The sequence below is a fragment of the Elephantulus edwardii genome, unplaced genomic scaffold (genome assembly GCF_000299155.1).
Source record: "Elephantulus edwardii isolate Elephantulus edwardi_28Jun2011 unplaced genomic scaffold, EleEdw1.0 scaffold00024, whole genome shotgun sequence".
NCBI lineage: Eukaryota > Metazoa > Chordata > Mammalia > Macroscelidea > Macroscelididae > Elephantulus > Elephantulus edwardii.
Genome location: NW_006399774.1, coordinates 14,215,689 through 14,242,096, shown reverse-complemented (window position 1 = coordinate 14,242,096; position 26,408 = coordinate 14,215,689). Strand labels below are relative to the sequence as shown.

General features: G+C 45.5%; 1 protein-coding gene across 1 annotated transcript in view; it reads right to left on the bottom strand.

Moving 5' to 3' along the window:
* The window catches only part of SLC22A1 (solute carrier family 22 (organic cation transporter), member 1), a 51,561-nt gene that overhangs the window by 10,151 nt on the left and 15,002 nt on the right, over positions 1-26,408 (bottom strand). The window contains exons 3-7 of the mRNA XM_006882820.1: positions 24,926-25,080; positions 15,817-15,985; positions 15,499-15,613; positions 15,009-15,115; positions 9,075-9,289 (exon numbers count right to left, since the gene is read on the bottom strand). Of these exons, the coding sequence (XP_006882882.1) occupies positions 9,075-9,289; positions 15,009-15,115; positions 15,499-15,613; positions 15,817-15,985; positions 24,926-25,080 (761 nt within the window). The remainder of the gene's footprint in view (positions 1-9,074; positions 9,290-15,008; positions 15,116-15,498; positions 15,614-15,816; positions 15,986-24,925; positions 25,081-26,408) is intronic.

Here is a 26,408-nt window from a genome sequence, read left to right as displayed (position 1 = left end):
TGCTTACAAAGTTCATGTGCATTGTGTTTTACACTAGCCTTCATTCACTTTGTGTTACTTGTATGAATTTGGACACATTATTTGCTTCTTTGTGCCTTGTTTTCATCAGCTGTAAAATGGACACAATTGTACTCAGATTATAAATTGTTAGATTAGAGATAATGGATGTCCAACATCCATCATGATGTTTTGTGAATGTTGACTGGGGAAGCAGGGTGCTAGGGATTAAATTGTCTCTCCAGAAGACATTTTGTAATCCTAACTCCCATACCTGTGGCTGTAAAGCTGTTAGAAAATATGTTTTTCTTTCTTCTACTGATTATATCAAACCTGGTCAAATAGGTTCTAAATCTAATCAATTCTAAGTTACAGAAGTTGCAGGTCTAACGGAGAGACACTTACACAGGGGAGGGCTGATGCTTTGACAGAAACCAACGAGCACCCAGAGCTAATGAAAGAAAGCAAATGGTACAATCCAGACCTGAATTTAGAAGCTTAGCCTCTAGAAAGGTGAAAAATTAAATTAAACTCTTTTCTTTTAATTTTCAGGAAAGTTTACAGAGACTTAGGGTTTCCAATCATTTCTTGTTGCATTTTTCTCCCTGCAGGCCCCCTCCCTCCTAATTCACTCTTCTCCTTGAAAAGTAAAAGAAAAACTCTTTCATTGTTATGCAATCCCTCCCCCCAAGTCCACTCCACCATACAGCCTTCATTCTGGACTCCTGTCATGACAATAATACCCAATCATATATCCCTTTTAAACAGTTCTCTCTCTCATCTGTTCAATGCAGTATACCTCATTCCTCCCCTCCTTCTCGGCTTTTCCTCAACCGCAATGTCAGTCCCGTTTTACAACAGTGGCCCTATGTAATATTTATCCTTTTGTGACTGAGATATTTCACTCAGCATAATGTCCTCCAGGGTCATCCATTTTGCATATTTCATGAGTTCTTTGTTTTTCAAGGCTGCATAGTATTCCATTGTGTGAATATACCACAGCTTCTCTATCCATTCGTTTGTTAATGGCACTTGGGTTATTTCCAGCGCTTTGCTATTGTGAACAAAGCAGCGAATGAGCATGAGTGTGCATATACGTGCTTGGATGGCGGTTATGGTATATTTAGGATATATTCCCAGTAATGGAATTTCTGGGTCAAATGGTATCTCTATTTTCAACTTTTTGAGAAAGAGCCATATAGCCTTCCACAGTGGTTGCACCATTTACACTCCCACCAACAGTGAATAAGGGTTCCAGTTTCTCTGCAACCTCGCCAGCATCTGTTGTTTGCTGTTCTGTTAAATTTTGCTATTCTGACTGGGGTGAGATGATATCTCATAGTTGTTTTGATTTGCATCTCTCTTAGAGCTAGGGATTTTGAACATGTCTTTATGGGTTTATTTGCCATCTAAATATCTTCTTTGGTGAAGTGCCTGTGCCCATTTTTCAATTGGATTATTTACCTTTATCTTGTTGTGGTGCCCGAGTATTTTATAAATTATACTTATAAGTCTCTTGTCTGATATGTCATTACCAAACATTTTTCCCCAGTCGGTGGCTTTCCTTTTTTCCTGTTGGAGAAGTTTTTGGATGTGCATAGAGACTTGATCTTAGAAGGTCCCATTCATCTATTTTATCCTCTCCTTGTTGTAAATTTTCCAGGATGCTTGGAAGACTGTTTATATTGTGGAAAATTAGACTCTTTAAGTCCATTTTTGGCATTTCTCTTACGACACGAGGAAACTAGCACAATAGGAAACATCTAACGCAAACCAACTTTGCCCTTTTTTGTTGTTGCTTTTCCTTTGACGTATTGTGTGGAACATACCCACTGTCAAGAATCTTTTTAAGGTGCTGAAATGTGAGAATATCAGTTTAAAGACTAAGTAGCCCCTGATCAAAGCCATGGTGTTTTCAATTGTTTCATATGCAAATGAAAGTTGAATAGTGAAGAAGAAAGACCAAAGAAGAAGTGACACCTTAAAACTGAGGTGTTAGCAAAGAGTATTGAATGTATCATGGACTGTCAAAAGAATAGATAAATCCATCTTAGAAGCAGTGGAGTCAGAATGCTCCTTACAGGATAAGGATAATGAGACTTTATCTCACATACTTGGGCAGGCTGTCAAGAGAGGTCAGTCCTTGGAAGTGGACATCATGCTTGGAATAATAGGGCTCAGAGAAGGACAGACTACAACAGTGAGTAAGTCCCCTGAAGAATGTGATGATGGCCTATGACCAGACAAGTTTCCAGTCTGTTGGACATTGGGTTGTGATGAGTCAGAATCTACTCAATGGCACATAACCAGAGTAAGTGCCCTTTCCCTGTCTGCTTTGTCCACTTCCCATGAAAGAAGAGAGAAGGAAAGGGAGCTTATCCTCTCCATGCATTTTCAATCTGGACTGAGTGTATAAATTCAATTGTGTTACTCCAGGATAATATTTTGGAGTCTCCATCACAACAAGATAAAGCTAAATAACCCAGTTTAAAAATGGGCACAGATATGAACAGACACTTCACCAAAGAAGACATTCAGATGGCAAAAACACACATGAAGAAAAGTTCAAAATCCCTAGCTCTAAGAGAGATGCAAATCAAAACAACTTTGAGATATCATCTCACCCTGGTAAGAATAGCAAAATATTTTGGAGTCCCGACCCCTGAACTTGCAAGTATATCCTTTTTTTCAGGAACTGTAGGTCTCCTTTGGAAGCAGGAGTGGCATCCACTTCCTAAGTAGCATGCCTTCAGAAACCCTATGAACTTTGATAAATGTTGATAGTTGTTAAGGGGCTTCCAGCCTTTTGTTCATAGGGTCGCTATGAGTCGTGCTCAACTCGAAGGCGATCAACAACAACATAGGTTTCCTTTATAGTATTCAGGAGATCGGTGGTGCTGTGGGTAAGACTACTAAGCAGAAGATCAGTGATTCAAACCCACAAACCCTCTTAGGAGATAGGTCTACTTCCATAAATACTTATGGCCTTAAAGGCCCAATGGGGATGCTCTCCTCTGCCCTACAGAGGCACTCTGATGCATTATCAACTCAATGGCATTGACTTGGTTTGGTCTTTACAGATGTTGATGTTGTTGTTGTGTATTATCACATTGGAAACTGGCCCATAGGTGCCCCTCCAGTGGGTTTTAAGAGACAGTTTAACCACATGGGAAAAGTTTGACCATCTTTCTCCCAAGGAGCAGCTGGTGGATTTGAACTTCATGCTCTCAAGATTGCAGCACAGCTCCTCACCACTAGGCCACCAGAGCTTTGCAGATATTATCAGTTAAATTAAATGAGGTCACATGAGAGTAGAAAAGATCCTAATCCTAATCCCTTCAGAGTTGGATATAGAAAGAGTCCCAGAGGAAGATGATCTGTAAGGATCTATCTATAAGGAGGGAGAACCTAGCATTGGGATGAAACAGTTCTCTCAAAACTCTCAGGCAGCACAGACATGGTAGATATCCTGGTTTGTATTTAGTTTTCAGAAGATGGACCAATAAATTTCTATTCTTTAAAGCCACCCATTTAGTGCTATCTTATCATGGCGGCCCTGGGAAATTAAGACACTTATCAATACAACCTGGCTTTTGTGACTACAGATTTCATAGGACATTTTTCCACGATGCTTTGCACAAATGCCTGCCAAAATGACTCCTTAAACTAACAAGTGCAAAGCTCACACAATAAAAGTCGTAAATCCACCTCAGTACTTATTTAATAACACTTTCAAAAGCAAAGAATGTGAAAGGCATTTTGGATCCTCAAACTAAAGTCAACTAAAATCAGTCTGCTTTCTTTTATCTTCACTTGTAAGAATTACAGTCCACAAAACACCTCTACTACAATGGCTAATATTTAAAATATTAGCATGATTACTGAAGGTTTTAATTAAAGAATCAAACATTTTAACTCATCAGAAGAATCCTGTTCAAATGGGAGAAATGCAAAATAGACTTCAGAATCTCATGGAAGCCACACTTTCTGGATCAATGGAGGCTAGGTGAACCCCTGAAACTACTGCCCTGAGGGAATATTTAAAACATAAACCAAAACTACCCCCTGAAATTTTCTTAAAGTTAAATTATAGTTTAGCTTAACTAGTGGAAAATGTCTTCCCTGAGCACTGTCCTTCTTTTAAGATCTATCTGTATGGGGTCAAATTGACAATAGTAGCGCAAGAAGTTAGATGAGAACTCTGGGAAGAGGTGACCCACGCCGCCTAAACCCAGTCTAACTCGTAGAAGTGTTCCACTAGGCTTCCAAGATTGTAAATGTCTATGGGAAGAGACTGTCCACCTTTCTACCAAGTAGTGTCTGTTGGATTTGAACTGCAGACCATTTGGTTAGCAAAACAATGGCATTTAACAATAACAATCTATGACAGGGAGCTCTGATGCCCTGTTGCTAAGAAGTTGTGCTGCAACCCCAAAGGCGTGTGGTTCAGAGTCACCAGCTGCTCTTTGGGAAAACTATGGGCAATCTTCTCTCATGCGATTAGCTGCCTCTGAAAATCCACCGTAGGCTGCACTGAGCCGATTCTGACTTGACAGCACATAACAACAACAATTTACAACAAGGGACCTCTGGTAGCCAGTTGGTAAGGATTTGCTCCGGCAACCCAAATGTATCCAGTGGGAGAAAGATGGCCAGTCCCCTCCTGCGTGATTAACTGCCTCTGTAAACCTGCTGGAGGGTCAGCTATGGGCCAGTTCTGACTGGTAAACAATAAAAATAATCTATTACATTAATAGATGTTTAAACATAGTGAAAAATGGCCACCAGGAAAGGATAAAATAGATAAGCGAGATCTTCTAAAAGTCAAACACTGTGTTTTTTAAAAAAACATCTCCAGAGGGTCAAAAGAGAGCCACCAGACTGGGAAAAACATTATATCTGGCAATGACATTTTTGATAAGGCACTCATATCTAAAATGTATAGAAAATTCTAGCACTTTGACAAGGAAAATAACCAAACAACCCAATTATAAAATGGGTAGAAGATATGAAAAAAAGATGTTCAGATGGCCAAAAAACACTTGAGGAAATATGCAAGATCACTGGTCATTAAAGAGAGGTAAGTCCACACAACAATGAGATATCAGCTCACACACAATAATAGCAAAGTACAACAGGACAGAAAACAACTGCTGGTAAGGATGAAGAGATTGGAACATTCATGCACTACTGGGTGGAATTTAAAATACTGTAACTGCTATGGAAGGCAGTCTTGTGCTTTTTCAAAGAGTTGAAAACAGAAATACCATGTAAGCCAGCTAGCCCACTACGGGGCATATATCCTAAAGAAAGAAAAGTTGTGAAATGAATAGATAGATACACATCCATGTATCACAGCATTATTCACAATAGCAAAAGATATAGAAATAGAAGCAGCCCAGGTGCCCATCAGCAAACAAGTAGATAGGGAAACTGTGGTACATTTGTGTGATAGAATATTATGCAGCACTTAAAAACAGCTATGAGCAGTCAAATGGACAGAAAAAAATTAATACTCATTTTTCATTTTAGAGAGAAGCTAATTCTCTTATTCTCCCATTTCCAAAATGGAGGACATTGACTAAAATAAAAATTTAATTTTTTAAGTCTTGATAGAAATTTTGTTTTCTGATACTAGTTATTGCAGAAGTGCTTTCATTAAAATAAAATACTTTACCAGTGTGTAAACTCAGTGAGAATAGCAAGTGATTATTTCTGATATTATCACACATTCTGAAGCATTGGCGTTTTACAAGTACAAAGAGTCATTTCCCTTTTGCTACTTCTGTGTTTCCCACCTATTCAGACCAATAAGTACTATGATAAATTAAAAAGTAGATTCACATCAGTATTATTACAATTTTGTTATTTTTGCACTTTGTCAACAAGCTGTATTCTTTTCTTTTCTATAAAATTGTCATTAAAAATTGGAAAAATGTATTGTGGGTCAGTTTGTCTGATTAAAGGGTAATATGTACATTGGGTCATTGACCAAGGAGGATAGAAGGAGAATTGATGCCTTTGAGCTGTGGTGCTGGAGAAGAGTATTGAGAATACCATGGACTGCTAGGAAAACAAACAGATTTGTCCTGGAAAGGGTTAAACCGGGTGGCTCCTTGGAGGCAAGGATTCTGAGGCTCCGTCTAACTTACTTTGGACATGTTGTGAGGAGAGACCGGTCCTTAGAGAGGGACATCATGCTTGGGAGGGTGGAGGGATGGCGCAGGAGAGGAAGGCCCTCTATGAGGTGGATTGATTCAGTGACTGGGATAATTGGGATGGGAGTGTCAGAGACAGTGCAATTGGCACAGGATAGAACGGAGTTTAGGGCTGTTGTACATAGGTTCGCTATGAGTCTCAGGCGACTCGACGGCACATAACAACAACAACAACAACATGTGCATTGGAAGATGAGAAGACATAGACCTGAGTTCTAAGGAAAATGGCTACCTAGAAAAAAGCCCCTAACTTTCTTGTGTCTTATTTTCTGCCATTATACGTATCTGAAGTATAATGTTTAATATTAGTATTACTTAAAATTTAATTTAGGCATATCAGAACTCTCTGACTTGGAACTTAATTGGTTAGCAACAGTAGAAGAACTTTTGTATATAAACAACAACAACAACAAAACAACTATGAACTTGTGATGCACTTCTGGACTTGTTATAACTACTGTTTGGCAGTGACTACAAACTTACCTGCTACCCCAGCAAATAGCTCTTCTCCAGCACAGCATCTGGTGGATTCGAACTGTGTACTTCCGGGACTGCAGTGCAGCTTCCTGCCACTAGGCCACCAGAGCTCCAAATAGCTCTTAAGTATATGTTCACGAAACATGAGCAGGAAAGACATTGCAATTTTAATTGAATGTCGTTGTACAACAACGTGAAGTAGGGTTGCACAACACAAATTCAATTCAATACACTGCTCAGAATAATACAAATGTCCGTCAACTCTAGAGTGGATAAAGGTTGCTGTATTCACGTTGTTGTTATTCTTGTTGTTATATACCGTGGAGTTGGAACCCACTCATAGCTGACCTTCTGGCACACTGTCAGCAGTAAATTGCACGAGAGATTTCCCATCCTTCTCCCACAGAGCAGTCAACTTTTTTCATTCCATACATGAAATTAAAATACTCACTGTCATTGAGTTGATTTCACTAAGTTAGATTTCCAAACTTTATCAGAAGAAACCTATCTTTCTTCCAGGGTCACTAGTGAACTTGAACCACCAGCCTATACATTAACAGCTCCATATCCAACACATTATGCTACCAGTGCTCCTTATATAATGGAATGGGTAAAAAAGCTGTGCTTCCTGCACAACCATGTTTATTGCAGCTTTTTTCACAATAGCAAAGAGTTGGAAACAACCCGAGTGCCCATCAACAAACATATGAATAGACAAGTTCTGGTATATTCACACAGTGGAATAATACGCTGCATTGAAAGACAAGGAACTCATGAAATATACAAAATGAGTGACCCTGAAGGACATTATGCTAGTGAAATATCTCAGTCACAAAACAGCAAATATTGCATAGGGGCACTGTTGTAAAACGGAACTGACATCGAGGTTGAGGGAAGACTGAGAAAGATGGAATGAATTATGTATACTACATTGAAACAGATGAGGGAGAGAACTGTTTAAAAGGGATATATGATTAGGTATTATTGTCATGATAGGAGTCCAGAATGAAGGCTGCACAGTGGAGTGGACTTAGTGGGAAGGATTATATAACAGTGAAAGAATTTTTCTTTTACTTTTCAAAGAGAAGAGCAAATTGGGGAGAGGGGGGCAGGGAGAAAAGTGCAACAATGAGTGAATGAAAACCCTAAGTCTCTGTAAACTTTCATTAAAATTATTTTTTTTTAAAAGCTGTGCTTCCAACCCAAAGGCACGAGTTTCAAATATACCAGCTACGCTTCAAAAGAAAGATGGATAATCTTTCCCCATATGATTTACAGCCTCTGAAAACCCACTGAAGGGTCAACTCTACGTTAGTTCCAACTGAGCTGTGAGGCATTTGAGTTGACACGGTAATTACAAAGAACAGAACACATTCTCGTGACAGCATGGATGGAACCCACAGAGGCTGGGCCAGGAGTCAGGGAGCATCTGAGGCACAGCTCCATTGGCGTGAAGCAGAAGGGCGGTCAACCCACCTCTGATCACAAAGGTCAGGGCACGGGTTATCCTGGCAGGGGTGGTGGGTACTGACTATAAAGGAACATGAAGGGGACATCCAGGGTGTTGGAAATATTCTCTAGTCTTGATCTAGGACATGGTGCCCAAGCGTATATTGCGGCTGCCGTCTGCTTAATCCAGCCGCACGGTGAGTCGGTGTCCTAACTCACTAGGACAAGTGGAACCAGATCTCCAGGGCTGTGTCCGAGGTTCCTCTCATGGATTCAGTCCATCAGCTTTTCAGCTTATAAATGAATCCTTAGAACGTTTGCCACCCAGGCTGTGCACAGACGGGGAAATTCACTGAGGTGTACACTCAACATTGGCTCATTATACACATTGTTTGTGATGCGAGGTGCCCTCAAGTTGAGTACAACTTGTAACGACGAACAATGGATCTGAGCTCTGTCCTGCACTGAGGCACACTCACCATCTGGGACGCACTTTGAGCTCCTTGCTGCGGTCACCATGTCCATCCGTCTGGTTGAAGGTCTTCCTCTCTTTTGCTGACCCTCCGCCTTACTAAGCACGACATCCCTTCCCAAGTAAGAGCCTCTCCTAACAACATACCCACACACGTGAGATGAAGAGCCCCCCTCCTTCCTGAAGGAGCACTCTGGCTACACTCTCTCCCACACATATCTGGCTGTTCCTTTGCCCGTCCACGAGATATTCAGTGCTCTTCTCCAGAACCCTGGCTCAAAGGCACCAAGTCTCCCTCCCAGGTTATAGTTAAATTTAATCACACACACACACACACACACACACACACACTCGTAGCTAAGGTAACACTGTCGATGTGCTTATTCCAGAGACTTAGAGAGTTCAAAACACTGTTCCCCAAATTCAATTACCTGGAAGATATTAAAAATGGCCCAACTCACCATGTGAGATAAAAATCATGACGGAGCAGGCTGCCGCCGCCAGAACATTGGACACAGCCAGCGGGTAGATGCGCCCGACGCGGTCGATGGTGAAGAGGATGAAGAAGGATGCTGGGAACTCAACCAGGGAAGAGTAGAAGAAATCCAGGTGGAGGTTCCCCCCGGTGGCGCCCATGTGCATGATGAGGCCCTGGTAGACCACGGCACCTGTGAACCTGAGCAGAGAAGAGAGAGTGAAGCAAAGCGGAGCTCTGGGACAGAGAGGCCCTTCAGAGGACCAGCTAGCTAGACAGAAGTGTGTAGCATCTGGCTCGGACCACCACAGAGCAGCGTGAGGAGAAACAGACAAAAGTGCCTCGTGGGGGTTCTGGATGAGAAAGTCCGTTCACAATTTCTGACTACCACCTCTGGTGGAAGTTCTGGTATCACAGTCTGTGGGGTGTCAGTTTCACTGCAAACCCCAAGACCCTACCTCTCTAGCACTTCTACTGCACCAGTCACCTCATGGTAAGAACTGCGCCGCAAGCCCAAAGGTGTGCAGTTCAAATCCATCAGATGCCCCACAGGAGAAAGATGGGCAATCTCCTCCCATGGGATTTGGGGCTCTGAAAACCTGTTGGTGGCTCAGCTGTGGGTCTGTTGCAACTGGATGGCACACAACAACAACAAACACTTCTTGGGAGAAAGATGGGTGATCTCCTGCGGCCTTTACAGCTTGGGGCCCTACTGAAGGCTCAGCTGGGCCTCCTCCCAGACTCAGAGCAATGGCTTTAGTGAGATAAGCTCCCAACCCGAGGGTAAGAGACTGATGTTTCTAATCAATAGACCACCTCGTGTTTGAAAGCTCCACAGAGCAGCCTGAGAGGCTTTTGTTCTTTGTTTCCATTTCCGATTGGTCAAAGAGTCCGCAAACAAGAATGAAAGTCAAGGTCTAGTCTCGTTGTGCAGAGGGTCAATGTCAGCCAGCACCAGTTCAATGACATCTCAGAACAACAGTTACTGAGCACTTCTTAATCTACATAAGACAGTTCTAAGCCCTTTCCACATGACTTGGCCCAACATACCTAAAGGGGAAAAGCCCCCAGATGACTGACTTTGAGCCAACTGCAGCCGTGGTGACCCACGTGTGTCAGAGGACAGCCAAGGCTCACAGCCTTTCGGTGGGTGATTATTTAGATCACCAGGTCTTGAGTCGGAGGCACCTTTGGGTGGATTTGAGCCCCAAGCAGTAACTGAGTGCTTAATCATTTGTGACACCTGGGACTTCTGGTAGAAAAGTAAAAGTGAAGACATACCAATGATAACAACAAAAAATAAATCCCAGATGCCACAGAATGGATTGCACCTCCTGGGACTCCTGTGTGCCTGGGGGGGGGGGTGCTCCCTAACTTGGCAGTTCCTGGCTCTGCAGAAGTAGATTACTGGGTCTTCTAAAGTCCTCCTGGGGGGATCAAATCTCTGACATTTTAGTTAGCAGACAAACATGTTAACTTCGTACAACAGCCAAGAGCCCATGGGACAATTATCACCCCAGTATTCATGAGTAAACAGCCACAGAGAGGTTAGGAGAGTTTCCAAAAGTCACACAGTGAGGAAGGAGTGGCCATGCCTCCCGGGTGCTGTCATGACGGGAAGCCAGGGAGGAGGAGAGGTGCTCGGGAAACAGACCACGGAAGGCCTTGCATCTATGAAAAGGAGTTTGGGCCTCTTGTTAGGGAGTTGAGAAACAATTAAAGGGCTGAGCAGGGGAGTCAAGGGCCCTTTGAGCCAACGGCAAAGCTAAATCTCAAGCCCTCAGAGTCCTGAGCAGCAGAAACAGCCAAGCTCTAGACAATTCACTGAAAGGTTGGTGGTTCCAACTCGGCCAGCAGGGCCTCAGCAGACAGGGTGGTGTCATGTACTAGCTCTCAGGACCCCTCTGAGCAGTCCTGTCCTGCACATGGGGAGAAGGTGAGAGTCAGCACCGACTCACAGCCAGGAGCAGCAATGATGATCCCAGAGAGTTCCTAGCCGCCCTCAGGTGTCTTCGAGTTAACTACAGCTCACGGTGTCCCTTCCAACAGACAACAGCACTCGGCCTGCCCTGAGCCTTCCTCCTGGTCTCCACTGTGTGTGAACCCGCGGAGCAGTCACTGCGTCAGGCCACCTCTCCAAGGGTCTGCCTCACTGTCGATCCTTAACTTCTCCCAGCATGATGTGTGTGATTTTAATCTGTGGCCCCCAGGCCCGGTTTTAATCGTATTTGGTCAAACATTCTTCTAGGTGGTATAGCACTGGTCTATCGATTTGCTGCATAGAGGTAACTCATGGTTGCTGTGATGCTGAACACTGTGACACCGATGTGTCAAATGAGATAATGTGTCAAAAATCCAGTGTTTGGTGGAGCTCCCTGATTAAAACAAGCTTGGAAGCAGGAGTGGCATCCACTTCCGAAATAGCTTGTCTCCAGAAACTCTATGAACTTGGAGAATTGAAGAAAGTTATACAAGTGTTCAGGTCTTTCATTCATTGGGTCGCTATGAGTCGTCTATGACTTGACGGCACTTAACTACAACAATGGTGTCTCCTAACATTCCAATGTGTGTGAGATGAAATGCTGTATTGTCTTTGCCTCTAAGGAGCAGCCTGGCCACTCAAGGCAAACACCCAGGCTGGCTGTGGTGGAAATTCCTCTCCTATCCACAATCAGTACTCTGGGTACCAGTAGCCAAGAAATCAGGAGATGAAATGCATTTGGAAAGTCAGCTGTCAGGGGCTCGTCCAGAGTAATGAGGAGCAATGATGTCAGGCTGGAGATTAAGGTGTGCCTGATCTGGGCCATAGTCTTCACAATTGTATGCTATGTGTCAGGGAGCTAGATGATGACTAGGGATGATAGAAAGAGAATTGATGCCTTTGAGCTGTGGTGTTGGAGAAGAGTGTTGAATATACCATGGACTGCTAAGAGAACAAACAGGTTCATCCTGGAGAGGATGAGACCAAGATGCTCCTTGGAGGCAAAGATTCTGAAGCTTCATTTGATATACTTTGGGCATGTTGCAAGAAGGGACTAGTCCTTGGAGAGGGACATCATGCTTGGGCAGGTGGAGGGACAGCACAAGAGAGAAAGACCCTTGATGAGATGGATTGATTGAGTGATTGGGGTAATGGGAATAGATGTGTTGGAAACAGTGAGGTTGGCACAGGATAGAGCAGGATTTAGGGCTCTTGTATATAGGGTCACTATGAGTCGCAAATGACTCTACGGCACATAACAACAACAACATCCTCAGTCAACACCCTTGGTACCAGCACCAGGAGACAGGAGACTACTGCACTAGGGAAGCCTGCATAAAGGGACCTTTCAAAATTACTGAGGAGCAATGATAGAGAGTTTGAAGACTAAGATTTGCCTGATCCAGGCCTAGGTCTTTTTAATCACTTGTTCTGCATCTGACAGCTGAACAATGAATAAGGACGAAAAAGCCAAATTGATGCCTTTGAGCTGTGGTGTTGGAGGAGAGGACTGACTGTCCCGTGGACTGTCAAAAAAACAAACAGGCATGTGTTAGAGAAGGTGAAGCCATATTGCTTCTTGGAAGCAGGATGGTGAAGCTTTGTCTCGCGTGCTTCAGGCATTTACGAGGGAGGCTGTTCCTTGGAGAGGGACGTTACACTTGGAAAGGCGAGGGGACAGCAAATGAGAGAAGACTCTTTACCAGGTGGATTGACACAGTGACTACAGCTATGGGCTACGGCGTGTTAGGGATTGTGAGGACAGCACAGGACAGGGGAGGGTTCGTATCTATCACTCTTAGGGTCACTATAAGTCATACTCAACTCAACGGCACCTAACAACAGCAGCCCAAACACTCCAGCCTAGAAGAGGTGAGGAAGTTATCCGTGCCCTCTGCTAAGGGAGAGATGTTTTAACTGGAGAAGTGAATACTGATAGAGAAACCCACCAGGTATGCACAGGCCCGGAGCAGGGGTGTCTTTGCAAAGGCACAGCCCTTGTGGCCAGGATGGGGACTCTAGCACCGGCTCTAGGCTGTGGCGCTGGTGTGCAGGGAGGTGGAGGGAGGTCAGGGTGAGCCTGGGCTGCTAAAGAACAGGGGGTGTGTTCTGCTGCCGTGGTTATTCATTCAACACTCCACAAACATTGAGTGCGAGTCTTCTCATGCCGGTCACTGTCCTGGGAGTCCAGACCCTTTGTACCGGGGAAAAAAGCTGATGCAGACATGCAAACAGCACCAGGCAGGCCACTCAGCTGTGGGAGGGATCGCTGAAGATCGCTCTGACATTTAGGTGGGGGACAAGCTGCATGTGCATAGGTTGACCAGAACTACACTTGGAAGCAATGAAAGTGGAGGTTTCTTCTCATGGCAGCTGCCCAGGCAAGAGTCAGGGGCTCACTCGCCCGGGGGATGCCGATTCCCAGGGGCTATGGAGTTCTTACAGGAGGGGACAAGCTGGCTGTTAGATGTTGTCAAGTCAGCTCCAGCTCTCAGAGGTCATAGACGCAGTAGAAGGAAACCCTGCTGGGCATTGTGGCCATTTCTCAGCTAAGCGATAAGAAAGCACCTATGCTCAGATCAACCTCACTTTCTGAAGGTGAGGAGAACTTGAAGAGCTTGTTACAGAACGTCAAAGAAAAAATAGTCTTTAATATGGATTGCATCTCAACATCAAGAAAACAAAGATTCTTACCACTGGACTGGCAGGCAACATCATGATGGATCGAGAAAAGATCTAAGCAGTCAACAACTTCATCTTAACTCAGATTCACAATCAACACCCTTGGTACCAGCAGTCAGGAAATAAAGGGACGTATTGCACTGGGAAAGTCTGCAGTGAGAGACCTCTCCAAATTATTAAGGAGTAATGATATCAGTTTGAGGACTAAGGTGCATCTGATTCAGGCCATAGTCTTTCCAATCACTTGCTATGCATCTGAGAGCTGGACAATAAATAAGGATGACGGTAGGACTGATACCTTTGAGGTGTGGTGTTGGAGAAGAGCACTGAACATCCCATGGACAGCCAAGAGAAGAAATATGTCTTGGAGAGGGTGCAGCCTGAGTGCTGTTTTGAGACAAGAAAGATGAGGCTTTGACTAACATACTTTGAGCATGTTGCTGGGAGGAGCTACTCCTTTGGAGAGGGACATGATGCTTGGGAAGGCAGAGGGTCGGCGAAGGAGAGGAGGACCCTTGATGAGGTGGATTGACATGGCGACTGCTACGATGAGCTCTACTGTGTCAGGAAGTGTGAGGATGGCGCAGGAGAGGACAGGGCTCAGATCGGTTGTTCATAGGGTCGCCATGGGTTGTACTCGATTCAGCAGCACCTAGCAACAACAACATTCTCAGATTGGGTCTGCACCATTTGTAGATGCCAGAAAAAGACCTTCCTTCTCAAAGTTACTTGGTGCCTCTGAAACACCACCAGTTTCTAACATGATGCCAGGACTTGCTATTCCCTAAAGACCAGGCTGGTGGCATTGGAGGAGTCCTTGGCACGGGCCATCCATCGTCCAGTTCACCTGTCATACAGTCTTACTGAAATAAAGCCTTCCCCACTGCTCAATCCTCCGAGAGAAATGAGGACCTCTGTTGAAGAGTTCAATGCTGACTGTCATTTCTACCCTACAGGACAGAGCAGAGCAGTCCCTAGAGATTTCCAGGGCTGACGTCATTATGGAAGCAGGCCACCACGTGCATCCCCGTATCTCCATCCTGTGGAGCAGCAGGCGTATTCAAACCAGTAACCATTCAAACAGTAGCTAAATGTTTTAACCCCTGTATCACCAGGCCCCTTTCAAACACTTGGCCCTTTAAACATCCCTCTTCACGCGCCTTTCCTCCCTCAAGCTTCCTGGTCCAGCCCGTGACTCTGCTGTGCTGACACTCCAGGGACATGTGAGACTGCACAGGTCCACCTCACACAGCTCACCACAGGTAGAACAGGATGAAGGTGAACTTCCTCAGCTGCGGCGTGCGGAACAGGTCTGCGATGGAAGGGCTCAGCTTCTCGGAGACGTCCTCTTCCAGGGACAGCATCTGAGGAGAGTGGGAGTCAGCCCCCCTGAACCACATGACAGAAGCCCCCCGACGGGCCACCTGGGCCACCCCCCCCCCCGGGAAGAACGAAGCCTCTCGTGGCTGCCTTGTCACAGCCCACCCCGAAACCAGCCCCTAATCAGAGTCAACTGTGGGTCAGAGGAGACCTGGCTCCACAGGAATTTCAGGGACAGACTCCTGCCCAAGGGCCGGCTCTTCTGAAGACCTCGGTGTGGACTAGAACCGCCAAACGTTCTGCTCGAAGCTGACAACAGTCAACCTTCTGCAGCAGGGACAGGGCGGGGAAGAGGGGACCCCCCCAATCATAACCCTGAACCATGCACAGTGAGGGGCAGCCCCCACAGGCACCCAGCGGTTGTCACCTTGAGGTCGGCTGGCGGTGCTCTCCCGTTCTTCCGGGCGATGTGGCTCATTATCCTGATGGCCTCTTTGTGCCTCTTCTGTGACAGCAGCCACCGAGGAGACTCAGGAACACACCTGTGGGGACAGGGCCATCACTTGATTTTTGTCCGAAAAAAAGAAAGCCTGGAGCCACTGCTGAGAGCATGAGCTGCGAGGACACTGTGGGTGGGAGGGAGGCCTGTCCATGGTCACTGAGGGAAGGGTGTGTGTGTGTGTGTCCATGGGACCCCCTGGGGCAGCCCTGAGGGCAGGTCCCCTCAGGCAGGGGACACCCTTACCAGTAGTAGATCATGAAGAGGAAAGTGGGCAGGGACACGGCCAGCTGCAGCCACCGCCAGTGGGGCAGGATGTAGGCGATGCCTGCCAGTAGCACGAGGCCCACCGTGAAGGACGTCTGGTACAGGATGCCCACTGTCCTCCTGTAGCCCAGGCCAACGAACTCTGTGACTGCAGAGGAACGTGCCATCATTACAGGAGCTCGCTGGAAGGGGAGAGGCATCAGGTGGTGCCCTCAGAAGCTGGGCATCCTTCATCCTTTCCGTTCTCCACCTGGGCCACCCTCACCCTTGCCTGTCCTCCCTGATCCAGCAGGCCTCTCCTGTGCCCTCCACCCCTCCTTCCTTCAGGTCCTTCCTGGAGAAGGTATCCTGCTATCACCAACTCTCAGGATCCCCAACGCACCACACGCTGTCCCCTTCCTTGTCCCCCTGTTGGCCTCCCAGCTCAGGACTCTCTTGCCATGGTCCTCTCTACCTAACCCTTCCTTCCTGTGAGCTCCAGGCTGAGGTGAAATCAGTTTCGTAACCCAAAGGGTGCACATTCCTTACAGAACCCTTGAAGTGCCTGCAAGGCCCTAGATATGGATTCCAGGGGTTGGGATTCATTGGTGAACAGACGAGATTAATTTTTAAAAGATAGGTATGTGGGTGGAAGCCTGTGCTCGTAGGCTTTCCACTCTTGTGAGAGATAAACATAAACATAAACATAAACGGACATACACATAAGCAAGCCCTGTACTCTGGTGGCCTAGTGGGAAGGAGCTGCACTGACAAGCAGGTGGTTCAAATCCACCCACTGCCATGAGGGAGAAGATGGGCCACGTCCTCCCAACACGCAGCTACAAGGCATCTCTGACCTGACAGCATCTAACCGCGACAATAACAATACCACCTCAAGGGTGACATGGTCTCTAGGAAGCTGTGCTACTGACCCAAAGGTTGCACCTCTCTGACTCTGGCTGTCCACATCTACTGGCAACTCCAAGAGAGAAAGATGGTCAGTCTTGGCGAGCTCTGGTGCCCTAGTGGCAAGAAGCTGCACTGCAATCCCAGAAGTGAGCGGTTCGAATCCACCAGATGCTCTGCTAGAGAAGGAGGGACAATCTCCTCCTGTACCAATTAGGTCTGATTTGATGGTATGCACAAAAAAGATCTTTTAAAAAAAATATGAGCAATCTCCTTGGGTGTAACTGACAGCTTCAGGAAACCAATGAGAGGTTGGCTATGAGCGAGTTCCACCCCAGTGCCAGTGAGTGGTGCTCCTGATTGGACAGCTAGCAATCTGGCATGGACAACACAAGGCCTCCAGGGCCCTTTCTCTGCTGTACTTTGTTTTGTTTGGGAGATCAAACCTTTTTACTCAGAGCTTTCTTTTGAGGAAAGAGCGAAAGAGGCAGGGACACGAGCTTCAACAATTGAGGCCTGTCCCAGATCACCCACCCTTCAGAAGGATCACTGGCCCTTCAGAACCCGAAAGCTCTCTGCTACACTTTGATCCTCATTTTGACATCTGCCTTCCTCTGTAGCGTCTGAAGTCCTTGAAGATAGGAACATTGCTCTATCCACAAGGGACCCTCTAACCCAACCGCAGTGTTACTAACAGACACAGCAAGTTTGTAAGGAACCCCTCACAGCAGGAGCAGTAGCAGCATTTCTGGGGACAGCTGCGGTGGGCACTGTTCCAGGCCTGTCACGGATGCAGTTCCTTTATTCCTCACAGCAACCCCCAGGGAAAGCACCCTGTGTACTCATTCTGAGGAAACAGGCACAGAGAGATGGTGTAAATTGGCCAAGAGCACACAGTTGGTGTCAGACATGGGACCCCACGCCATTCGTCTAACCATGTCTTCCCTGGTGCCCATTCAGCACTGCCTGTCACTGGTTTTTGAAAGATATTTGCTTGGGTAACTAAACTCTGGAAACTAAGGTGTGTCTGATATAGGCCATGGTTTTGCAATCACTTGTTATGCGTCAGAGAGTTGGACAATGATCAGAGAGGATAGAAGGAGAATTGATGCCTTTGAGCTGTGGTGTTGAAGAAGAGTATGGAATATACCATGGACTGCTAAGCAAACAAACAGATTCATCCTGGAGAGGGTTAAACCAGGCTGCACCTTGGAGGCAAGGATTCTGAAGCTTCGTCTGACGTACTTTGGACATGTTGCAAGGAGGGACCAGTCCTTGGAGAGAGACATCATGCTGGGTAGGGTGAAGGGACAGTGCAGGAGAGGAAGACCCTCTATGAGGTGGACTGAGTCAGTGACTGGGGTAAAGGGGTAGGTGTGTTGGAGACAGTGAAATTGGCACAGGATAGAGCAGAGTTTAGGGCTGTTGTACATAGGGTCGCTATGAGTCTCAGGTGACTCTATGGCACATAACAACAACAACCTAAACCAGCATGTTCACAGTTTCTTGTGGGAGAACATAGCACGAGCCACCTTGCCCTCGCCACCCCATCTGTAGAACGTCCAGATGCTAGGACCAGCTGCCTCTCTTCTCCACAGATGACCACAAATGGGGTTCTCCCCCCTGCTGTCCAGTGCAGCCCATCCTGGCACAAGAAAGGAGGAGTGATTCTTTGCCTTTCCTCGGGGAAAGGCATTGATATTTCTTTTTCATACTCTGAATTAGCTCTGATGGGAGTTGCCCTTAGGGAATTAACCAAAGGCATACACCCCTCCAGCTGTTTGAAACCACCAACTGCTCAGGAGAAAGTCGGCCATCTCCTCCTGTCCAATTTACAGCCTCTGGAAATTCACTGAGGGTCAGCTCCATGCCATCTCTGATTCCAGGACAATGAGTCGAGAGTCTTGTTCTTTGTGGACAATTGGCAGATGGTGGTGTGGGTGGGAAGCTAGTATGTGGATTCATCCACACTGGTGTTGCACCTCACTTGGCTTTTCTGTGAATACTTTGGTTATTTTTTTTTTTAAATTATGACTTGCGTACAAAATGCATCTACATTGTGTCTCATTCATGCCCATTGTCTTTCACACTTTCCTTCATTCCCACTGTGTTCCCTATGATGGGTCCCCTACACTGTTTTATAAAGTAATCACCACAGATCCATGTGCACTATCACCCTGTCTTTCCAGGTCCCCACTAGATCTACCCCAAGCCTTTCACCCTCTACCTCTGCCCATCAATCACAGGGTCACTTTGCTTTTAATCATGTTTATCTTTTTGTTTTAACTTTTATTATTTTGTGTGTCTGTGTGTACCGTCAAATCAGATTTGACCTGGTACCGGAGGAGATTGTCTCTCCTTCTCCAGCAGAGCATCTGGTGGATTCGAACCACGTACCTCTGGGTAATCATGTTGATCTTTCTACCTTATTTCCCCATATCTGCTTCCCTAACTTTTAAGTGTCATTTGAACCAGTTGAGTTTGCTGTCTTTCTTTTGAGGCTATTTAGAATTTTGAAACTCTGCCCCTTCTCTCTCTTCCTGCCCCCTGTCCACATTGCTGTATATATACTGACACACACAGTCTCCTTGTGCCCAAAATGCATCCTAGAAACGAAACCCTGGGTTTTTCTCGGTGTCCTTCCAAAGTGAAAAGGAAAATGGGAGTGGAAAGGGTTAAAGTCTGAGCTCTGGAGCTGCTCCCCTCCCCCTGGGGCTGCAGATGTCTTCTGCTTCCCCTCATTAATCTCCCCCTATCCAAACAAGGCCATAGTGACCTCTGGAATATATAGTGAGCTGGGTTTGAGACTGCTCGGCGTCCTTCGCAAAGTTTCTTTACGTAAACAGACATAGGTCAAACATAAATAGAACTTTAGGAATGTGCCATGATCAAAATTACGCGTTGCCTTTGTAGATTAGAGACTTCCTTTAAACGATTGCTGAAAAATAGTTGTGTGTATGTGATTGAGATTTGTGGTTTGAACAACCCTGACTTCCACCCAGGGAGCGGGCACTGTGTAGTGCTGTGACACCATGTCTGACTCCCTTTGGTACATCGGGAAATAAGCTCTTGCCCTCTCACAAAGCTGGCTCCCAGTCTGTGATGGAGTAGTGTTAATAAATTCAGAATTCTCTAAATATGTATCAGTTATATAACTATAGTTTACATAGTTACAAAGCTGACATAAGTTTTCTCTAGCCTGCAAAACTAGTTACTTTGTCTTAGAATTCTTTTGTTTCCTTTCTTTAGTCATGTAAAATAGTTAAACTGTCTGTTTATCAGGAGAGGAAATGCATCTTTCCTAGATTAGCATTTACCTCTTTGAAACTTTTTACCAGCCATATGTAAATTGTATCTTCATCTGCCTGTTTACCAGGAAGGAAAAGGTGCCTTTCCTGAATTACTAGTATTTAATAATGATCTTCTCAGAATTAGCCACAGTTTCCTGTGGTCTCCACACAATCAAAATGCCTTTGCATAGTCAATGAAACACAGATAGACATTCCTCTGGAACTATTTGCTTTCAGCCAAGATCCATCTAACATTAGCTACAATATTCCTAGGACCATGGCCTCTCCTAAACCCAAACTGCACATCTGGCAGTTCTCTGTTGATGTGCTGTTCCAGACATTTTTGGATAATTTTCAGCAGAATCTGCGCTTACATGTGATATTAATGATATTGTTTGATAATTTCCACACTCTATCAGATCATCATTCTTTGGAATGGTAACAAATATAGATCTCTTCCAGTCAGTTGGCCAGGTTGTTGTCCTTCAGATTTCTTCACACAACTTGGTGAGTACACCTAGGGCAGAATTCGTTGGTTGAAACATATCAATTGGTATACCATCACTTCCTGGGCCCTTGTTTTTTGCTAATTCTTTCAGAGCAGTTTGAACTTCTCCCTTCATCACCACAGGCTCTTGTTCATATGTTGTTCCATTAAATTCTTCTGTGTCTGCCAATTCCTTTTGGTAAGATGACTCTGTATACTCTTTCCATCTTCTTTTAATCCTTCCTGTATCATTTCATATTCTGCCCATTTTTTTTTTCAATCACTTGCATCAGAGAGCCAGACAATGACTAGGAATGACAGAAGAATTGATGCCTTTGAGCTGTGGTGTTGGAGAAAAGTATAGAATATACCATGGACTACTAAGAAAATTAACAGGTTCATGCTGGAGAAGATTAAGCCCGGCTCCTCCTTGGAGGCAAGGATTCTGAAGCTTCGTCTGACATACTTTGGACACGTTGCAAGGAGGGACCCAGTCCTTGGAGAGGGACTTCATGCTTGGGAGGGTGGAGGGACAATGCAGGAGAGGAAGACCCTCAATGAGATGGATTGATTCAGTGACTAGCGTAATTGGGGTAGGTGTGTCAGAGACAATGAGATTGGCACAGGATAGAGCCAAGTTTAGGGCTGTGTGCATAGGGTTGCTATGAGTTGCACGTGACTCGACGGTACGTAACAACAACACCACCACATATGAACTGGTCTTTTCAAATATGGAAATCCTGTAACTTTACTAACCCTAGTATAAAAATGTAATGACCACTCCCAGATGAAGAGGCTGTTTTTGATAGGAACTCATTGTCCTCCCAGATCTGTAATAAAGTGCTTATGGATATTGCAATCCGTCTGTCTTACTGGCAATTGACTTCAGAAAGAGCCCCTTGCATTCAGTAATATCTGTCCTGAGCCAAGGACTCTTTTGAGTGACAAGAGTGACAAGCTTGGGAAGCTAGACCCATGTGAGTGAGGAGATGAGGTCATGGTGAACATCTCTCAGGATCAACCGCAGGCTTCCAAGGGGAGCCGCCTGCCCAGCCAGCCTGGAGGGGGCTGCAATCTCAGGAGGCGGTGTTGCCAAGCACTCAGGCCTTCCTGGGATGCTGGGCTGACATCCATCTCAATTCTCAACCCAGGTATTGCCACAGGAAGGTGTCTCTTCTGGGGGCTTCATCAGAGGCTCCTTCTCTGAAACCCCACAGTTCTCCACCCTCGGTCCTTTTCTCTTCCTCTGCCCAGCTCCTGGATTCATAGGGAGGAGGGTAGCAAGAGTTTTAAGTCTGGGGCAGAAAGATGACCCTAGTCCTCATATCTGTCTTTATCTGTTCTGGTCCACCTGACCCTGTCCTGAAGCTGTCACATGCATGTTGGACCAAAACCAAGGCCAAGAGGGAGATGATGAATTTGTCTTGTCCTTTAGTGATGTGTTGCATTCTTCGGTCCTATAAATGGTCAACCGAAGAATATAGTCCATCAGCATAGAAAACTGGGAATTGCACCACGTCAGGAAGAAGAATGAACAGACTCACCCACCTGGTGTGACCAACAAGTAACTATAGTAAAATATCTTTATTCTTCCCTCTTCCCTAAGACCCTGTTATAAAAACCTGCTTAGTTACACCTTGGTGCGGGTTCCCCGGTCTCTCTCTCCAGACCAAGGAACCTAGCCTGAGAGCTCCCTTAATAAAGCTGCCTTCAAGCCTTCTTTCTTTCTGGTTTCTTTGTCTTGAGTCCGTGACCTAACAATAAGAAAATGCAGAGGGGATTCTACTTCTGTTCAGGTCAGCCTCTTGCATGCTGTTCCTGTCAGCAGAAGCTGACATTTGACTTTATTTTCATTCTTTGCCTTTTTTTATAAATACTTTTGAGGTTTTTTTACATTCTTTTATTTAATGGTTGTTTTTGACACTACATACAACAAAGCATATACTTTTCAACAACTTCTACGTGGCCACTTCAGTGGTAGTGTTGCTGTTGCTGTTGCTGTTGTTGTGTGCCAGAACGTGGCAAAGTGTCTTGGCAATGCTGACCAGTTGGATCATATTTACTGTTTTATTTTTTTTTAAACTAATTTTTTAATTGTCATTTTAACAATAGTTTACAGAAAAGTCAGATTTTCGTTCTTTCTTTGTTGCACATTTTACTCCCTCTCCCTCCCTTCCCCCTCCCCAAGTTGACTTTTTCCTTTTCATTCATTTATTTCATATTTACAGTTGATGAGCTTCATCTAGTCCCCAAAACAGCTTTATCATGATAAAGATGCCCTGGGTTTGGAGACAACACTGGGTCTACATTTGTTCTGGCCCTGAGGTATTTCATTAATCTCTCCATGTATCTGTGAAATGTGTCAGTAAAATTCTAGGGTCATTTAGAGGATTAACTGAAGCAGCAGGAGACAGTGCTTTCCATAGCACTAGGTTTATGGCACACTCTTCCCAGTGTCTGCATGACAATACGAGTTCTCTGTGGGTTTGTGGTCTATTTTCTGTTGCTGATATACAGGACAAGAGAAGGCATGGCATGTGAGCTATGTCCTCTGCTTGTCATTAAAGAGAGGCCGAGAGGCAGGCCATGCATCTCAGAGGCACATCTGGCGTGTTTGTTAGGGTGGCTTTGAGCTTTGATGGTGAAGACGATGAGATAAGGAACTGCTGAGGTCAGGGGGCTGCTGGGCATCCTGGGATTCTGCTGACCAGTCACAGGTTCTTTTGCAAGATATGTGAGGAGGGTATGTGGCTCCCAGAGTCACCAAATATGAAAAAATGTCATCTTCATTTCATGCAAGTGCCCAGAGACTAACCCCACACCATCCCTACACTTCCAGTTGAGGTTTTGAGAGGACCCTCAGAACTTGTTAGCTCTGAGATAAGGGGTATATTTGGGACCCTATATAAGGAGTACATTTGGGACCTTATATAGTTAACCTATTGGAGGCAGAAGTAGCATCCACTTCCTAAACAATATGCCTCCGGAAACTCTATGAACTTTAATAAATGTCAATAGTTGTAGAAGGGCTTCAAGTCTTTTGTTCATAGGGTCGCTATGAGTCATGCTCGACTCAATGACAATCAGGAACAACAACACTATGGTGAACCTATGCACAATGGCTCTGAACCCTGCTCTGTTCTGTGCCAATCTCACTGACTCTAACACACCTATCCTCATTGCCCCAGTTACTGTATCAGTCCATCTCATCCGGGGTCTTCCTCTCCTGCGCTGTCTCTCTGACCTTCCAAGCATGATGTCCTTCTCCAAAGACTGGGCTCTCCTGGCTACATGCCCAAAATAAGTAAAATGGAGTCCCAAAATCCTTGCCTCCAAGGAGCAACTTAGATTCATCCTCTCCAGAACAGACCTGTTAGTTCTCGGCAGTCTGGGATGTTCAAGACTCTTCTCCAGCACCACAACTCAAAAGCATTCGTTCTTCTTCTGTCATCCTGGATCCATAGCAAGTAATTGCAAAGACCATGGCCTGGATCAGGCATGCCTTGGTCTCTAGACTGACAGGCTTGCTCTTCAGCACTCTGGAGAAGTCCCTGACAGCAGATTTTCCTAAAATTTTCCCAATTTGGTGACAATTATTATATTCTTCAAGTTGTGTGACCATTCTCACTTGCTTGTTGTTTTTTTTTTACTGTTCCTCCCTAACTCACTTAAACCCCTTGTTTCCTAAAGCTTCTAAGTAAATTTTCAAGATGCTGCTGCCAATTTGATCCCATATACACAAATTTTTTTAAATGAAAGTTTATAGAGAACTTGGATTTCAATTCATTCATTGTTGCTAGACAATTCTAATACAAGCATAATGCTCAAGGCAGTTTCTATTTGTTAAGCTAAACTAGTGTTTGGTTTTAAGATACCAGGTGATATTTTTGGTTTAAGCTTGAAAGGTTACCTCAAGACAAGTTTCAAAAGTTCATCTAAGCTTCCTGCTTTCTGGAACTCTAGAATCCATTACAATTTAAAATTCTGTTCTGTATTTTCCCCCTTTTGATGAAGATTCTTCTGTGTAAATTCTGATCAAAGAGTTCAGCAATGGTATCAGCTCATTGTCCTAATCATCTACTCGGGCACTTAGATGTTCCGCTCTCTCAGCTCAGCTCAGTTCCCACCATCCTCTGCCATCTGAACAATGTCCACCTAATGTTAATATGATTTTTCTAGATCCTGAACACATGTTGTTGTTTGGTGCTGTTGATTTGACAACAATTCATAGCTGCCCTATGTATCCAAGACAAGAACCTTGACCTCTTTCACCATCACCACAATCTCGACTATGTTCAAGTCCAATGTTAGAGTCACTGCATCAACCTATCTAGCACAGCATCCGCATGTCTAGCTCCATCCATGCTACCACCTACTTGAGCTCCATCGTCTGAGGGAAGCCATGGTCCTGTCAGCCAGTACTTACTCAGGATGTAGCCCGAGGTCCAGCTGCCTTTGCTGACCAGCCCCTGCAGCAAACGGAAGATCAGCATAGATGTGTAGTTGGGTGCTATGGCCATGAGCACTCCGGAGATGGTGTTAACGAGAGTGGTTGCCAGCAGACAAGTTTTGCGACCAAACCTTCAGAGTCAAGGGGACAAGGACGTGAGGCAGGGTGGTGGGAAAGTGGAGCTAGCCCTACAGAGTGGAACCCTGTGGACCACTGGCTGTTGTCACGCGTAGTTTTGACTGTGTTCAACAATACTACATTGTAATCAAAAGGAATAAGGGCGTCCCACGATGGGCACTCCAATCCTCACACAATCTCCTCCAAGCACCTCTGTAGTTAACATGATTGCACGATTCAGGAGAGCACCTCAAAATAAGGTTCCTTATACAATTCGATTTCTTTGTCACACAAGATTTGGGACGAAAATATTTGTTGTTGTTGTTGTTGTTGTTGGGTGTCATTGAGTTGGTTCTCACAGGGTTTCCCAGCAGTCATACTGTTCATGTGAAACAGAACGACACTGGTCAGTCCGGCACCATCTCCACATTCACCCCTGTACTGGACCCATTGCTGCAGCCACTGGCAATCCATCCTGATGGGAGTTTTTCATTGACCCCCTGCTTCCTAGTGGACTGGTCCCATCCTTCATGTATATAGGTATATGTGTTCACACTCACACACACACACACACACACACACCCCATCCTCTGCCATCCAGTCAACTCCTGCTCTCGACAGCCCTCCATTCAGTTTCTGAGGCTGCAAATCTTAAAGGAAGCAGATTCTCTCACCCTTCTCTCAAGGGGCAGCTGGTGGATTTAAAGTGCTGACCATTCTGTTAACAGCCTGAGACATAGCCCACCGCACCACCAGATGCCACCCTGGTCCTGGATGCTGTATCCCTGCTGCCCATTTCCTCTCCCCCACAGCCCACTCCTCTAAACTTCCACATGCTCGCCTCCCCACTTCCCATTTCCCTCCATCTCTGCTGACGTGTCCTCCTCCTTTTCATGGGTGCTCACAGCTTCCAGATCCATAGAGGAAATGGGCCGAGTTCTCAGCAGGACCTGCATGTGGCTGTCCCATCCCCTTTACCCACTGTCCCCTCTTCTCTTTAGCATCCCTTCCCCTCTTGTTGATATTGCTTCTAAACCCCCTTAGCCTGCAGCTTCTCTATACTCAAACTCAAATGCTCAAACTCAGTGCCACCAAGTGGGAACCAACTCATAGCTGACTCTCAGAGGCTCTAAATCATACAGGAGAACACTGCCCATCTTTCTCCTGCAGAGCGGCTGGTGGATTTGAACTGCTTGCCTTTGGATTGATAATACAACCCCTTACCCTCGAGGCCCCCGGAGCTCCTCTCTTAGTTCCCTCTACGTCTTGCCTCTCTCCCTCCCTGCAGTCTCTTCCCTCCTCTTTGCTCTCTCATCTCCTCTCCTCTCCTCTCCTCTCCTCT